This window comes from Eurypyga helias, unplaced genomic scaffold, assembly GCF_000690775.1.
Source record: "Eurypyga helias isolate BGI_N326 unplaced genomic scaffold, ASM69077v1 scaffold6793, whole genome shotgun sequence".
Classification (NCBI taxonomy): domain Eukaryota; kingdom Metazoa; phylum Chordata; class Aves; order Eurypygiformes; family Eurypygidae; genus Eurypyga; species Eurypyga helias.
This window is the reverse complement of record NW_010239122.1, coordinates 53,478-70,670: the sequence shown is the minus strand read 5'-3', so window position 1 is coordinate 70,670 and position 17,193 is coordinate 53,478. Positions and strand designations below refer to the sequence as shown.

The following is a 17,193-nucleotide window of genomic DNA, read 5'->3' as shown; positions in this document are numbered from 1 at the left end:
AAGCAAATCCACCACTCCATGAAAGCCATCACAAAATCCCCTGACTTTTCAGAAGGATGGAGATGCCTTTCAGTCCCCAAATGCTGGACCGACAGAGTCGCACCCTTTGTTTCAGACAGCGATAACATCAGCTCAGCTCCCACTGCGAACGGGCACCGCCAGCGATGGCTGTGAAGGCGTGCTTCGTACTTCAAACGTGGGAACCCTGCTTTCCCGTCTTCAAAATTAAGATAACAGGACAGCACAGCTCTATTTAAAAGCTCAATTAAATGGAAAAAAACGGAGACTCTTTCAGAGCCTGCTGGTGAAGAATGTGGAGCAGTGCCCTGACAATTCATTTCTGCTCCTGAAGCTGAAATGAGTGTGTTTTCTTGCACTCGGCTACTCTTTCCTGTCTTGTGGAGCTGAGCTGCTGTCAGACTTGCCGTATGGTTTTGAGAGCTTTGGAAAAATCGTCCTCCCTCCACTGGACTGGAAACAGAGCAAACCGTAGAAGATGATTTTGGACTCTGAATACACAGATCAGAATGAAGTTGTGAAACGCTGTCCCGTGGTCTGTAATGAGAGCTGTAACCAGGGAAGGGAAGACTTTCTCCCCCTCACTCCCAGCAACAAGCAGAGACAAGGGAGGGAGATGCTGCATCCTTTCAAAAAGGCTTAAACCTGAGTTTCCCTGTGCCCGACTGCTGCTCCTGGGGTTGGAAAGAGAAGAGACTTTCCACACGCCAACTACAGACTGATTTTGTGGCCATGGCACAGGGACAATGCTAATCATTCATGGAAGAAGGAACTGAGGTGAGAGATGTTCTGTCCCTCAGCTTGAAGGCACCATGATCTGACAAGGATCAGCACCCTGGTAGACACTTCTGTCCTCCAAAACTTCACTTACGTGCTAGAATATTCCTCACAAAGTGAAATTTAGATCAAAGCATCCCACTTGTAAATCTAATTAACATTAAACAGCACACACCTTTAAAAACCAAACACATACACAAACTGCAAACTTACACTCCTATCAGCCCACAAAAAGACCCAAATCCACCCAACAGCACATGGCCATTGGGTGCCAAGCGCACCCCTCTGCCTTCTAGTCCTGCAGCCCCTCTGAACTCCCTTTGCAGCTGGCGCTGGCAGGTACGCCCAAGGCTGAACCCCCAGCTACACTGCCATGCTACGTGGATCTGGGCATGCCACGCAGCCCCCATCTGCCCCAGCTCACACTCAGCCAACAGGGCAGCATTCAATGTGTACCCCATCCTTGGAGAAAGCCCTCGCTGGCTTGAGATCTGAAAAGCACTTGAAGCACACAGAGTGCAAAGACATTTTCAGCTGAAGCAACATGGGCAGGAGCCTGTCCCAGCTGGAAAAGTGTCAGGAGTACACCTACAACCACCTTGCAAATACTTATACAACCACGTCTTCCCTGCCCTAGTTCCCCGTCAGTCTGAGGCATCACTTAGCCAGGGAAGAGCTGAGCTCCACACTGCTGGGAAACCACAGCTCCGGGGCTGAACCCTTCCCCAGGCAAAGGGAACAGCAGCCCTCTGCCTTGGAGTAGACAGATGTTCACCCTGGAGAGCGCTCAGGGGAATCTGCGCTCGGAAACATTGATTAACTTACGGCTGATTCATTTTACTAATTAAAGTCGCTACACATGACAGAGCAGTCTAAGTAGCACGTACGCGGACAGGCTCATACTCCACGCTGGCGTGCACACTCATCTCTGCCCTCCTCGCACGCTGGAAGAAAGGATCTTGTACTACCAGGCTGCAGAAGAGTCAGGAGATGCAGGGTGGCAAAGAGCCCCGTCTGCTAGGATTTGCCTGACGAATATAAACCAGTCTGATATACCTTGTAAAACTGAGGCTTTTTCCCCAAACCATACACGAAGTCTTACTTTGTATTAAGCTATCAACTTCAGCAGCACATTCAGAGAGAGAGCGCACTCACCACTGATAATATCAAAACCTTTGGGTTTTGTTTCCTAAGGAAATTGCAGCAAACCAGGTTTTTCCTTCAAAGCAGCAGTAAATTAAGATAACAAAAAAGAGAAGAGAGAAAGAAGAGAGAAAGTCCAGAAGTAAGAGCTGCAAAAATACAGACCTGAGGTAAACGTGCTGGTCTGCAGGGGAGTTGCTGGATGAAACTGCTGATAGTGATTCCTTAAAGAACACTGTGTAATGTGCCTCTTTTACATTCTCTATATTCTAAACTGATTAATCCCAAGATAAAGCCCCTTCTGCCCTGCTGTATCTCACACACTCCTCTTAGTAGCTCTTCCAGTCCCAGAGGGTAGTATTTCCCCGTTCTGTACAACCTGACAACACCATTTCAGTAAACCAGACATTATCATCTTTTCCCCCAGCAGAATTTGAGACCAGGATGGGAAGAATACCACCACAAACTACCCGCTTGTCCTGGAGTATTTTTAAATGCTGCTTGACATAAAAGAAGGAACATCTACTTATCAGTCTCTGCTTTCATGAGAAATACAAAAAAAGACCAGAGGGTTATGATTCTGTTGAGCAGAAGTTGATGCTGGCTGGTACAAAGCGTTAACACTGAAGACTCCAAATGCACACATAAGATGTTAGAAACCTGGCTGCCTGATTTTAAAAGCAAGGGGAAAGTTCCTCATACATCCCTGAAATCTTTGGAAGAATTGAATTTAGTTGTGTAAGTGTAAGACTGGGGGTGGGAAATGGGGAAGGAAAAAAAGGAAAATATTCACAGAAAAAAAATAAAATAGCAACATGCAGCTCACCTTGACCTCGATGAAGTCTGGTTTACCAATGGCTACCAGGTCAGCGTAGGCTTTGAGTTCATCCACATTCCAAGCTTTCACCAGTGTCAGCCTATAAACAGTGCGCTGTTGCTGAAATAAATGAAAAATTACATTAGCAACACATTCTGACCAGGAGGATGTTCCAACCTTCCACACAGCTTCAAAATGGGGGAAAAAACCATAATTAATTTATGCCAATAACCCAGGGGCTAAACCAAGCCAGACCCAAACCAAGCCAGACCCAAACCAGGAGTCACCTCACTTGTTCTTTCAACAAAGAGCCCCAGTTCATCCCACCAGTGCCTCTCCAAGATGCCCAGACCCGACTTATTTCTGTGCACAGTAGCAGGCAACACTGGAAGAACTTCTTTATTTGGAGTTATTCCTATCTTCCCTCTAAGGGCTTCTCACTAAAGAAGTTACTGTGGCAAAAGGGTTGCTGCTATCAATATAAGCACTTGGCCATGGAAAAAATCCAGTCTCACTGCTCAGACCTGCTTGTTTCCATCTTTCCCTCGGCCTTCCCTTCATCTTCCACTAATGTTTTATTTCACTTATCTCTGGAATGTATTTATAGAGCAATCTTCCAGCAAAATTGTTTTTCGAATTAACTCATTTTCCTTCCTTGGCAAACTGCAGACTGGGAAATGTGAGAAAACCTCCCGTTTAGCCAGAGCAAAAGAGCACCATAACAAACTCACGGCAACCCGAGATTCCACGGCTGGGGCCAGGCTGTATCCCAGGGCTGGAACTTCACAGCACAGCCAGGGCTGGAATCAAACTCTCCTGCTCCACAGAGCCCAGGCTTGGACTCAGGTTAAGAGATTCCCCCTTATTGATTACCCAAACCATGCCTGTGGCACAAGGTTACCTGAACTTCCGTGCCACGTGTGGGAAGCATGCTCACCGTTCAGTTTATAATGCTTCTCAGCCCAGAAGGATAAGCTAGTAAGGAGAGAGATGTGCTACTGAACCGAACTTTGCATCACTAAACCTTAGAACGTTTCCTCACATATCGTAACTGCAATACCTCTGACAGCACCCACTGTCCAGGGGCAAAGCAGGGATGGATCCCGGGGCCCCATGTCCCAGCCCAAGGCTACTGAACAGCTCAGGCTATTACCCCTCCACAGATAAAACCGATTATTTCCCAGCACCAGACCCCAACCTAGCCACGTTTTACTTCTTCAGAGCTTCTGACCTACAAGCCACATAAGTGAATTTTGCCCTCAGTACAGAAATCAAAAACAACAATTAGCTAAAACACATTTCTATGTTTTCCATAAGGAAAAGAAAAAAAAAAAAGGTATTTTCTACATCAGTTTGCTATTCCAGATTATTTACTAACAAGTAACTAGAGGGCAAAAATAAAAACCAGGAGCATCTTCTTCCTCCTGTGAACAACTGAGCATAGCCAGGGCAGGCCTTTAGGGTACATATGTACAGCAACCTACACCCAGCGCAGGCAGAAGTGTCCCAGAGCACTCCCTGCCTGCTGCCTGTCCTCTTGGGAACCCAAAGCACCAGGGAAACCTGCAAAATTCTCCAAGGCATAAACACAAGTGAGGATTCGAGACCTACAAGGAGTCAGTGTCTTGAGAAAATAATTAAAGGTAGAGCTTCTTTTTTAAAAGTCTGTGGAGAATAACTTTAAATTATTGAGACAATAAGTATTGAAGGCTAAATATAGAAGAATTTACATGGCTGGCCTCCACTCTGCCCTCAGCGTATAGGCACCTATTTTAGACCAAGGGACTTATTATTTGAATGGGTTGGCAAAAGAAAGGTTCAGGCCAAGACACAAGAAGCAAGCATGAAATCAACACTTAATTACTGAAGAGAAAAACAATGAAGAAATTAATATAAAAAAATAAACACGTCATTTGCCATGTAACAGGGAAAGAAGAAAAATATCTAACAAGAGGAAAAACTCCAATACACACACGCCTGTCAATAGCCTTAAGTGATTAGACAACCAATTAATCAAGAAATATCTCCCCAAAGGTCAGCTCACAGTGGTAAACACATGCAGACAGCTTCAAGGCAACAGTAAATAGAAGTAATTTCCATACCAGCCCCTACCAAAGGCTGCTGATTAGATTATGTATCAGGAAAAAGTTCTTCCCAGTGAGGGTGGGGAGCACTGGGACAGGTTGCCTAGAGAAGCTGTGGATGCCCCATCCCTGGAAGTGTCCAAGGCCAGGCTGGATGAGGCTTGGAGCAAACTGGGCTATCGAAGGTGTCCCTGCCCATGGCAGGGGGGTTGGGACTGGGTGGGCTTTATGGTCCCTTCCAACCCAAACCATTCTCTGATCCAGACCCAGTCTTCAGACTGGGAGGTCAGGTCCCCAGTGCAATCATCGGAGTGAGGAGTCCACCAGGAATTGAAGTCTTTAGGGGCACTTTTTTCTTCTGGCAGGATGGTTTCATGCTAAATTTAAGAGCAAATTTCATGATGTCTGTCGCACGTAGAAAACGCACCTCGGCAACAAGCACAGAGTGGGACAGGACATCCTGTTAGATCCAGCATGGGCATCATCGCTACTGCTGGCTGGATAGTCTGCAGCAGCAGAGGACATAAAAAAAGGAAAAAAAAAAAGCAAATCTCAACCTTAACACAGAAAAACAAACCACATTTGTGGGATGAAAATGTTAGAAAATCCACTTGATCTTCTGACAGCAGATACTTGCTTTCCGCGGAATTTGAACAAAATATGCAGATAATGGGAGACTGGGCCAGGCAGAAACTGGTCTCAAGTGCTGGAATTAAGGGTAATGAATAATATCAATACATGTACAGAAAGCTCCTATAGACTAATGAAAACTATTTATAGCTAGCCCAAGTGTGAAGTGGATTGACTCGAGCTTTGCATGTCATCGCTGCTGAGCAGCGAGGGCAAGACCTCCGGGAACTGAAGTGCTGGCAGCTCAGGAGGGCACGTGCTACCCTGAAGGACACGTGTGACAAGTGCCATTTACAGAACTGCCACATTGCAGACAGCAAGCTTAGGAAATGCCACCAAGTGCTCTCCCAAGGTTCAATTCCTTTATGAGATCTCCATAAAGATAGAAAACATTTTCTAGAGGCTGAAAGAACCACTCACAGCAATAAAGAGAAATTAGCAGAATCTTCGTTGGCAGCAAAAATTGAAGTCAACTGACTGGAGGGAGATGACTCGGGGTGCCACACTGTGAGTTCAGAGGACCGCGCTGTGATTTCAGGGGGACCCAAGCTGGTTCCATGTCTGCTGACAGATGAATGTGCAAATGCACCCACACCCCAGAGGAGACCACACTGGAGGGGACTGCTCACAGCTCATGTTTCTTGCCAAAATATAGTGGAAGCAGTATATTTTAAAAAACCCAAACAAGTCTAGTCTATAAAAAATGGATGAAAACAAGTTTCAAGATTAACATAAATGGTTATTAAAGAGGAAACAAATTCACACTTGGTTCTTACCCACCAACCCAGTCTACGGTTGGACTGGATGATCTCTAAGGTCTCTTCCAACCTAGTGATTCTATGATTCTATGAACCCTCAGCACTTATGGCCATCACTAAGACTCCTCTCCCTTGGAGCAGCATGTAGAAGGTTTCCTGCTTGCTCCCACACATGCTCAATCCTCTGCCGATGCAGAGACGAGGGTCTCCTGGGGGTTCATAAACACGGGACTGACCCTATGGTGCCCAGCTTCCTCTTGGGATCACAGGAACAGCTCCCAGCACTTGTCAGCTTGTTTTATACGTGCCTGGTTATTTCCTAAACGGTACCTGCAACTGCCAGAGCAGACAGGGCAGGTTCAGGGAAGGCCACAAAATACTGGCAGTAATGGGAAAAGCTGCCCTGACAGTGGTGTGACAGCATAGAGCCACCAGCAGCTGCTTCTGGTTTGGACCAGGGGGACATGCACTCAGGCAGACATGACCAAACCCAACAGGACCAGCAAGAATTTTGCAAAAATACAAACATTTTTAAAAAATCTTATGTTGGCATGGGGCATCCATACGCAATGATGACCATCAAGCAGTCTGCCAGCCTTCCCTTCCCCTTCCTCTGGAGTCTGAAGTCCAGTCACTTGTCATCTCGCAAGCCAGCGTGAGTGGGGACACGCTCAGCCCAGTATCTTGGCACCTGAAACTGCCGGGACCACCCCACTCCTTCCCTCTATAATCTTAAAAAAATGGGTTGGGGGGTGCTAATCCCTAATCCCTCTCCCTGCTTTGTGCTTATAACTCAGAGTTTGTGCTCTCTCCCACTTTGGAACTGGGCTGAGGCATGCAAATGCTTTTTCTGGAGGAAAAAAACCCCTCATTTATTCATTTTACACTCATTCTGCAGAGGAACTACACATAAATGCCACCAGAAAACGCTTTCGAAGCTCAGGCTGAACACAAGAGGAATGCTGTTAGAGCCAAGTAAATGCAATATTGCAAGAACAGTTTTGCAGAGGGTGAAACATTATCAGTTTACTTTCATCACAAGATTTTCTAACGTACATTAAATATGGTGCTTCAGCGAGTGTTTCTTCTTACAGCAATGAAGGCTTGCATGAAGGGAGGTGGTTCTCTCCCATTTAAATCTCATTTTTAATACACTCCAATATACATCCTAGATCATTTTAGAAGTCTAACTTTAAAGTTCAAGTACTTCATAAAACAATAACTGCTACAGGCACATTAAAAGGGCTTTTTCCCCCATAGGGCAGCACTAACTCACTGTAATAACTGCAGTCTGTGTGTATTATCCATCACTTCCAATAACTGAACTACGACAAAAAACTCTATTAACTAATCACGACCGGTGGTGAAAGAAGCAGGTAAAAGAAACTAAACACTGCCAAAGGGATGCAGAAAAAAGGTAGAAAAATCTGAAATTAATATTGCGACTGAATAAACTTCTTTCCAGAGGGCAACATCTCAAGCGCTGTCTGAACAGAGAGAAAAGGTACTATTTTAAAAGTGGTAAAAGGGACAGATCAAAATGACTAAGGGCCTAATACCACAAAGTGTTATATACGAGTAATCCTTGCAGATTGCCGGCAGTACAAATACACAACACTGTTTTATTAATGTATTATTTGTATTCAGTTGTACAATAGGGCCCCAGGAGATCCTCTTATAAGCACTGAAAAACAAGAAATAAGAGCTTAAGCCCTGAGAATGTAATGATCTAAACCATCAGGATATAAAACCAGACTGCAATGCTTTACGCCCCACGTTTCCAGGAAAAGCAACCATTATTTCACTTCAGACAGCCATCAGAATAACATTAGCAGAAGAAAAAAAGTTAATACGGTAACGAGCCTTTCAAATGGGTGAAAGTTGAGGGTGTGGAACCGCATCTATTTTATGTCAAAAAGCTCTTTATGCAGATATCGGCCTGCCAAGGAAGAGCAGCTCCAGGGCCCGGCAGGACCACGCATGCCCATTGAGTGGCAAAGGAAAATAAAGAGATGGGAAAGAAAACAAGATAATATGTACTGGTAAATAAATACCTGGTTGGGGGCAGTAAAGCAGATGGAGCCAGACTCTTCCCAGAAATGACCAGAGAAAGGACAGCACACAACAGGCACAGGCTGAAGCACAGTAAATGGCATTTTTAAAGGAAGTTTCTACAGGGAGGGTGACTGAACACCAGAAGGGCATGCCTGGAGAATAACACAATCTTTCAGGTTGGAAAAGATCTTTAAGATCATCAAGTCCAACCTAGTATCTAATTAGGCTAGCCTAATACCACCACTAAACCATGTCCCCGAGCACCTCATCTACACGTCTTTTAAACCCCTCGTGGGATGGTGACTCCGCCACCTCCCTGGGCAGCCCATTCCAATGCCTGACAGCCCTTTCCATGAATAAATTTTTCCTAATATCTAATCTCAACCTCCCCTGGTCCAACCTCAGGGCATTGCCTCTTGTCCTGTCCCTAAAGAGAGGTCGAGGAGTCTCCATGCTTGGAGATATTCAGCACTCAAGCCACAAGCTGATCCCGCTTTGAGCAGGAAGGTTGGACTAGACAATCTCCAGAGGTGCCTTCCCAACTCGACAGCTCCCATCCTGCCCATCTAGGAGTTGAAGATCTTCCTTAAGTGCCTTTCAGGATGAGAACCTCCACGAGGAAGGATTACAAGCAGCAGCTGTTAAGTGAAGGTTCCCTTAAATCAGCCAAGCATCAGCACAAAACAATTTGGGAGGGTGACAGACCGTGAACGCTGCAGCCACACAGCCTCCTTACAGCCGGGGTGGGAGCCCGACTGCTCATCAGGTTGTAATTGAGGGAGATGAAACAACCAGCAATTCAGACCTCGAAGAACTGGCCAAGCCCAGCCCTCGGGGCAGCACGCAGCAGCATGGTGGCTTCTGTCTGTTCCCAGGGCAGTTGCATTTTCCTCTGAAACCATCTTAAGATTTTCTTAGTCCATTTGCAAATGAGCATTTTCTGCATGTGCATATTCTGCCGATGGCCAAATCTCAAAGCTGAACCACTGAACACACCTCAGACGTAGGCAGAGCCCGTGAGGTGACACTGCTCTCCCGGCACCCGCTAGCCCAGATGATGTTAAAATAAAGGATTCACATGTCAGTTTGACAAACTGCTCCCTTCTTGCTTCAATAACCAAGAGGGATTGGAGCTTTTTTTTTTTATCATTTCTTTTTAATTCCCTCCTCCTCAACATTCATCTTTTTTGTAGATCAAATATATAACTATTCTTCATAAAACGTCCCAAGTTTAATCTCAGGAGGAAGAGGGAGGGGAGAACACGTCAGCTGTGCTGCAAAGAGCAGGTTGCTGCATGGATACGGGTTCAGCTGGGGCAGAGGAGCATCTCCCTTCTCCAGCTAGGGCAGGGAGGGAGCAGGACTGGATTTCATGGCACTGCAGAAGGCTGGGACAAAGGGTAAAGAGTAGACAGAGCTCCTCCTCCCAACCACGCACTGAGGTCCTAGCCTTACCTGGGATCGTGGCACTTGAAATTGCTCTTTTAATAAAGCAAAGTAACAGTGTCCTACCATTTGGAGTTAAACACACAAAACCCCAGATTTCAACGCACTAACTTAAAGACATATTCTGAACACTCATACCTTACTTAGATATAAACAAAACTTTATTGCTAGAAAAATGTCATTTCATTCCCAGACAACTCAACAGAAGCCCATACTTTGCAGCTAATGAAACCTGAATAACAAACCAATATCATCAATAGAAAAACTGCTTTGCTTAAATGGAAAAAGCACTCTTGCAGAAGAAATTATGGTGCAGACTCCAAACAAAAACTCCTCTTTCACACAACTCCACAGATATTTTCCAGGTACTAGATGAAGAACAGGAAGCCACTTCAAAAGCCAGCTTCTTCATTTCATTAACATTTCTTACTCCCTTCCATGAAAGGCTTGACCTGCAAACAGACCTCATGACACCTTTTCGGAGGTTCCCAGCTGGCAAGGACCCACCCTGATCATGATATAAAACAGCCCAAAAACTGAACCGCGCATGTGATCCCGCAGCCGGCGCGGTGCTGGGGCTCCTGGCAGGCTCCCTGCTCTCGCAGCAGCAGTAGGCGAGCTGCCCCTTCCCAGCAACAGCCCCTGCAAAGGGAAAAGCCATCCTCTCCAAAGCCTCCATCCGGTTCTCTTGTTCAGGTTATGCAACGCCTTACTATGTGAGCGAGTCCTGAATAAAGATATCAAAGCAATTTTCACACTTGGAAATTACTTGTCACAGGGATGGGATCAGAAAAAAACCCTGCAGCCAAGTATCTATTCACCATATTCAGTAACACATCTTTATGCATAAAGCCCCATGCAGGATAAAAGATCCAAAACACTGCAAAAGAAAATCTCAAATGCCAACACCCCCCAAATTTCACAGCTTTCCAAACTCTTCCAGTTCAGCCTGGAGTTGGGGAACTGGAGATCACTTCTGCCTCTCTCGAATCCAGCATTGCTGAGCCCCCAGGCTCCCACAGGCTCTGCAGATGAGCTGTGGCACCACCACGCTCCAGGAGAACATCATCAGGGAAAGACTCTGTGCCCTTGAAAGGACAGCAGATCAATCTGTTCTTCTGGCAACCAGGACCCTCCCCTTAAATAAAGGGCTCATCACTTCATTCGGGCTCATCTATCACACAACCAGCCCTGAACACAGGCACTGGAGAGATGACATCCTCCTGGAGGTCAGACTGCAGACACCTGAAAGCATTCTGCTGGGCAGATTTGCATAGCAGAGTTTTTTTTCCCTTCAAAGATTAACTCAGCACAAAGCACAGAAGTTTTTAGCTTCCTTTCTTCAGTCTAATACAGTCATTAAAGCAAAAAACCTGAATAGGTTATGCTGCGTAGGTACCTACTAAAAACATACATTGTTCAAGCATTTGCTATTAATACACCAGTTTAAAGCAAGTTGAGACTTTACCTTTGTTGCTAAAAAAGGTGCGTATTACCATAGGATAATTAACACATTAACTATTCTGCTGTAAAGCCACAGAAAAGCTCAGAACTCTGATTTTACTGCTAGAAAAGCAAGAGCGCTCAACCCCAGCATTTACCTGCAGATCAGCACCAAAGCCCTCAGTCTTTGCACAGGGTCTTACAGCACGACAGCTGTTCCCCTGTCATCCCCAGGACAGGGGAGAAAGCCAAGCTCATGACTACGACCCTCTTTTAAAAACAGCCAGCAAAGCCCCTGCACCAGCTCCAGCTCAATATTCAAGTTCTAATACCAAAGCATCTAGGATGTAAAGTTGCTTTCTTTTTTTCCCTTTCAAATAGGAAACTCTTAAATGCCCCAAACCCAACCTGGTACCATGTTTTCATGAAAAAGCCATTCCTGCATTCTGTGAGAAAATCACGTGAAAACACCAATTACAAGGTACATGCATCCCAGTGATGAGGGACTGGGTCCTACATCTCACCTGGATCCCAACTCAGTCGCCTTAGACACAGGGCAAAGGGTAAAGCAGATCGTAATTCTTTCCATTTTTAATCCTTCTTACTCAAGTATATTTTCTGAAGCATCAAGTCTGAAAGCTACATGAAATTTCTTATTCTTCTAGAGCCTCAAAAATTAGAAAAACAGTCATGAATAGTAATTACAAAACCATGAACGCTGGACTTTGTCTGCAAAAAGGTTGGGTTTTGTTAAGACAGAAATCAGTTGACATCACTGTTCTCGTATCATACAGAATCGGTTGGTATTGCCCAGCTTTGAAATCCTGCCTCGAAATAAAGAGACAATCCTGGAGTGAGACAAGCACATCAGCACTAATTCCTAAGCCAGAATTTTAAACCAGAAAAGCCCCTCAGCCTGTCAGCAGTCTGGCTGATGTACAAAGCACAAGAATAAGCAAATCCAGGATAGAAACCAAGGAGAAAAGTATATCAAATTTCATTATCCAACCTCCCTAAACCAGCATCCTAAATCACATTCCCCTCCACAATCATCCTTCCTGTACTCGCCACTGATTGCTTGTAATCTACTTTATTGTGTCACACTTCAGTAGAAATTAATCAGTTTATTTAGTTAAGAATCTCTAGAAATAAAACAAAGTACAACAGCAGCTTTGTTCTGAGCCCTAAAAACATTTCTAAGTAAACCCAGAACCATAACTACCACTTATCCCTTCTCCATAGACTCATTTTTAATGCACTTCCTCTTGTAAATCAGCACCAACAATATTCCAGTGATTATTTACTTATTTTCAATATTTCTAGGGCAGTTTCAAGGAATTATAATGTAAAATTTATACCAAGAGAAAAAAAGTCCAATGCAATATAACTTAAAATAGAAGAATAGCACTAAAACCGATCATATGAAATCATCAGCAACACCACGCTTGTAGCTTGCTGTTGAACAGACCACGCAGCCCGACGGTATCTCATTTTCTGGGGAAACAGAGTATGTTCACCACCAGACAGCTAGAAAATGCATTAGCACGAGCCGGGGAAGCGCTCCCTTCGAGCCCTCCACCAAGGAGCTGTTACCACCAAAGACTCGTATCAGAGCCGAAAGTGAACTCATGAAACTAGAAAACCCCTTCACCAGGATAAAAGCCTCCAGCAACGCTCCAAGTTCATGCCCAAGTCCCACTGACTTTCAAGTGACTTAAACCAGAAGCTTGACAGAGGATGCTCTAGTGAAGGCTTCCAGATAGAGACGAGATCAGGACCTTTTCCACAGTATCCTCCCTGTGGGTCAGAGCAGCAGCTGCCACAGCAGTGGGGACCTGCCATGTAGGGACCAAGTGACAAGCACTTTGTCCAGCTCCAGCTGCCGTTCTTCAGCACAGAGTGAGGACGAGCACCAGAGCTCAGCCAGCAGCTGACCTGCTCAGCCACCTTGGCCCCATCCCATCTGCACAACAGCCCCTTCGCCAAAGGGGTGCGAAATCCAGGAGAACCACTGACTTGCTTTGATCTGACCACACAAATCGTCTCCCTTTAAGCTGAGTAGATACCTCCACTTCCAGCTGGGCCAGCACTTTGTGTGCAGGGTCACAGAACACTTGTGTCTGGTCACGTGTGGGGAAGAGAAGAGGCATTCAGAGCCAGTCTTGGGATGGGGAAGAGCTGAAACCACCCTGCGGGACTTCCCACAGCCTCCTTTCGTCTCACATTCCCCAGACGAGGCACACGTCCCAGGTACAGCTCCACGCTGTCACGTCCCTCTAGCTCCACAACCCGATGTCTCAGGCTTGGCTGCTGGGCCAGAGAGGAAGGTAGCCTGTGGTATGTGGCGTGGTGGTCCTGGAGAGGCACTATCTCTGTGCAGAGTTCACTTCCCTGCACTGCCAGGGTTACAAGAAAAGGACAATATTAAGAACAAGCTACAGACAAGGAGGGGAGCCCACTTCAAAATATCTTAACAAACAGATTGGGGAACCTAAAGAAAAAACTTGAATAACATTCATGTAAAAAAGAAGAAAATGAGGCATAAGAGCAGTTTAAAAACAGAGCCCAACTTCAGCCAAATGCTTCTGGCTAAAGAATGAACAGAACATTCACCAAAGTCTCTTCAGATCCAGCGGAGGAACCCATCTCCCCCACGTCAGCTGCCAGGTGTTCAGTATTTTTAAGCCCCCCCAGCAGTTATTTATACATGCAGGCAAAGACTTGGATGCTTCCTTACGGACCTCTCTAATTGGAAATCTCAGCCAGGAAAACAACATCCCACTGAAATTTTGCAGGGCTCTAAAAGAAATTCCTCAAAACCAGTGCTTTTGGCTCAGCAATGGGGGATGCAGGAAGAAAGAATAAACAGCATTTTAAATAATCCCGTAATAATGACGATTTAAGCAAGCAAGTTCAGGATAATGACAAACGAAGCGGCATCATGTCAGTGAGGTAAAAAGAGAAGCCATGATTTAACAAAACCTCGGCACTGTCATGGCATAACGCAGGCGGCAGCGGCCAGCAGCACCAGCACGACAGACACACGACTAACGGATTGGCGTGGCGCAGCAAGCACAGGCTCGGCCGAAGCCTGGGAAGGGGCTATTGAGTTTAAAAGAATAAGCTGACACTTGTTATCTCAGGAAACAATGAACAAGCAATACAGCTTCAAGAGTCAAGTGATGAAAGCAGAGATTAATCTGCCATAAAAACATAATTACCTCGTTAAAAAAAAACAACAACACACACTCTCACAGTCTGCAAAGGAAGGGATTGATAGGTTTCTTCTAGGTTTTGTCCAAAGCCCCACCATGATTTCCTGAAAGTCTTGCCCATTTCCTTTACCAAAGAGCATAAACAAGGAGTCTGAAATAAATTTCTTTCTTACTGATTAAACAACCCTTGCAAGACCACCGCTCTTGTAAAGCCCTAAATCAGGAGTTTGACTGAAGTAACCAACATTATGGAAAGACAAATAGGCTTTCAACATTTTTAACTGCCCACTCTATTTAACAGTCAAGCTCCAGCTTGAGCTGAGGACTGTGAGCACTCCCTGCACAGGGCTGGGGCAATGAGACATGCCGGGAGGTGACACGTGGACAGGGGCCATTCCTCATCCCAGCACAGATGGGAACGATGCTCTGCACGGGCAGGCTTGCGAAAGCAGCCCCTGAACAGCACCAGGACGAAACTCTGCAACATGTTATGGGTCTGGAGATAAATCCTGTTGCAGAAGAGCTCTTTGCCAGCGTTAACCAAGCAAACACTTCTCACTCTTCTCAGCCCCACTCCTGCGCTCAATGTGCTCTCAAAGTGCAGAGACATGAGCGTGAGCTAACTGAGCACCTCTGAAAGCTCACAGACCTGTCCCAACACAGACCCTGGGCACAAGGCACATGGCTACTTATGAGCTCCATCTCCTCACCTAGTTTAACTAAGGCACACATTTAACTGTCCAGTTCCCCATCTCCCACAACCGTAATGTATCTGCCACCCCGAACGAAAATGGCAACTTAATTGGGCAGCTGCCGGCACGGCCAGAACCTCTGGCAGGAACAGTGCCTAGCAAATGCTGGATGAGGATAGCTACTCAGTCTTTACCTTCCTTAAAGGAGTGAGTCCACTCTGTGACAATAATAAAAACTTGCAGATTTCAAAGGTATTCCTGAGCCTAGTCTATGGAGTTTAAAATGATGCTGCTTCCTCAAAAAAGTCAGTGCAAAGAGTTGAACAGTCCTAAGGGTCTCTGGATGCACAGTGCACTTCTACTCCCAGGAGCCTGCTTTTGGGGGTCCATGCTTGGCACTACCTGAAACTCCGATATCTCAAATTACAGCCTTCTTTTAGAGACTCTCTACAAAAAAAACCTTCAGCTCTTCCTGCTTTCACAGCAAGCTGGACCCTTCAGAAGAGCCCTAGGGAGATAAGGCTCCTCGAGATCGTTAAATTTTTGACACAGAAAGCCAGAATGAAATGAGTGCAATGAAGCAGAGACACACTGTGTCTGTAAACAGTTGCATTAGTGCCATGGATCGTCAACTCTCCACTTCCAGAGCTCATCACCACGTATACTCCCTATGCTCCTGTGTTTTTAGAGCTAAGTAGTAAGACCAGATCATTTACAGTGCACCTAATACCAGCTCCTCCACCAAACAGATTTAGGACCAGCCAAGTGCTCCTCTGGGATAATAAAAAAGGGAAATCCCCAAATCAGTCAGCATAGTAATTGCACCCGACTGCTGCACTTCGAAATGGCTGAACAAATTTGAGAGAAGCCAAGCTCACCCATCACAGAGGCCTTAACTGTGTAAAAAACAGTCACCTTTGATTTGCCAGTTTGCTTTGACCTTTTGTCACTGTTACTAATTACCAGCTTTCTGCATTTGAGTATGTACAAGATAATAAACTCCACAAATTTGTATGAAAGATGCTCCAGCAATTTAGCAGCTTCAGAGGAGACTATGAACCCATGTGTTGTAGTTTCTGCATTTCTTACATTGGCAGATCTCACAGCAGTTTCATCCAAGGAGAAAACACAGGACTTGGCTCTCAACTTGCAACTCAACAAGGCTCCAGATGAGTAACTTCAGCAGCTATGGAAACAACAGATGGGGCACATGGTTTGGGAGGTCACAGATCACCCCACTGATCACAGCCATCATTCTCACCCATGAGCAAGTGTCCAAAGTTATAAATACCCTAGTTACAACCCGGTCTCCTTTCGGATTCCTAAGCGGGGAGAGCCATACAAAGGAACAGGGCCAAGGCGTAACACCTACATGCAACAAGGAAAAACAGCACTTCTTTGCACAAGCTAGTTCATTGCCAAAAGTCAATCTGACAAAGGAAGTTTAGGGTCAGATGCTGCTCTCACAGGAAGCCAGGTAACCCAAAGAAGCAGAAATGAGAGCGAAGGAAGATTACTGACAAGCAGAGCACTGAAGACACGACATGGCCTGAGCTCTATTGCCACCTACCTGCTGCAAGAGACTGCCCTAAAGGAGAACAGGAGGCAGAGACTGAGCCCTCCTCCACTGCTTCAGCCCTAAACCAACTAAATTACTTCAAATCACCTTCGGCCGCAGTTTGAGATGAGGATCTCACCCCGGAGTGGAGGAGAGCCTTCCCAGAGCCCACCACACCAGACAACACTGGACAGCCCTGTGTCGCTCCAGCTACTTCTGCAAGCCAGGTCGTGGCAGCCCAGCCTCTGTCACCCCAACACACCCGCACCACTCGCCGCATCCCAGCCAACCCCTTACAGAAGGATTCACCACTCCCTCCAGAGCAATGTTTTCCCGATTTCATTTGCCTTGCACAGTCCACGAGTGTGTTCCCTCTGTTTGGGAGAAGCACCAGCACACCTGTTACCACATTCCCATAAATCCATTTTCTTGTTTGCAGTGGTTTTGCCTCAACTATACACTCACCCTGTCTGGGATGAGAAAACAGATCGCTCTTGCAGATGCTTTGTCAACTCATCTTTCCTGAAATGTCAAATGAATAGATTCAGTGAACCCAA

General features: G+C 45.8%; 1 protein-coding gene across 1 annotated transcript in view; it reads right to left on the bottom strand.

Annotated features, from left to right (window-relative positions):
* TYW1 (tRNA-yW synthesizing protein 1 homolog (S. cerevisiae)) overlaps nucleotides 1–17,193 on the bottom strand; it is a 90,020-nt gene that overhangs the window by 20,346 nt on the left and 52,481 nt on the right. The window contains exon 13 of the mRNA XM_010148033.1: nucleotides 2,765–2,875. Within this exon, the coding sequence (XP_010146335.1) occupies nucleotides 2,765–2,875 (111 nt within the window). The remainder of the gene's footprint in view (nucleotides 1–2,764; nucleotides 2,876–17,193) is intronic.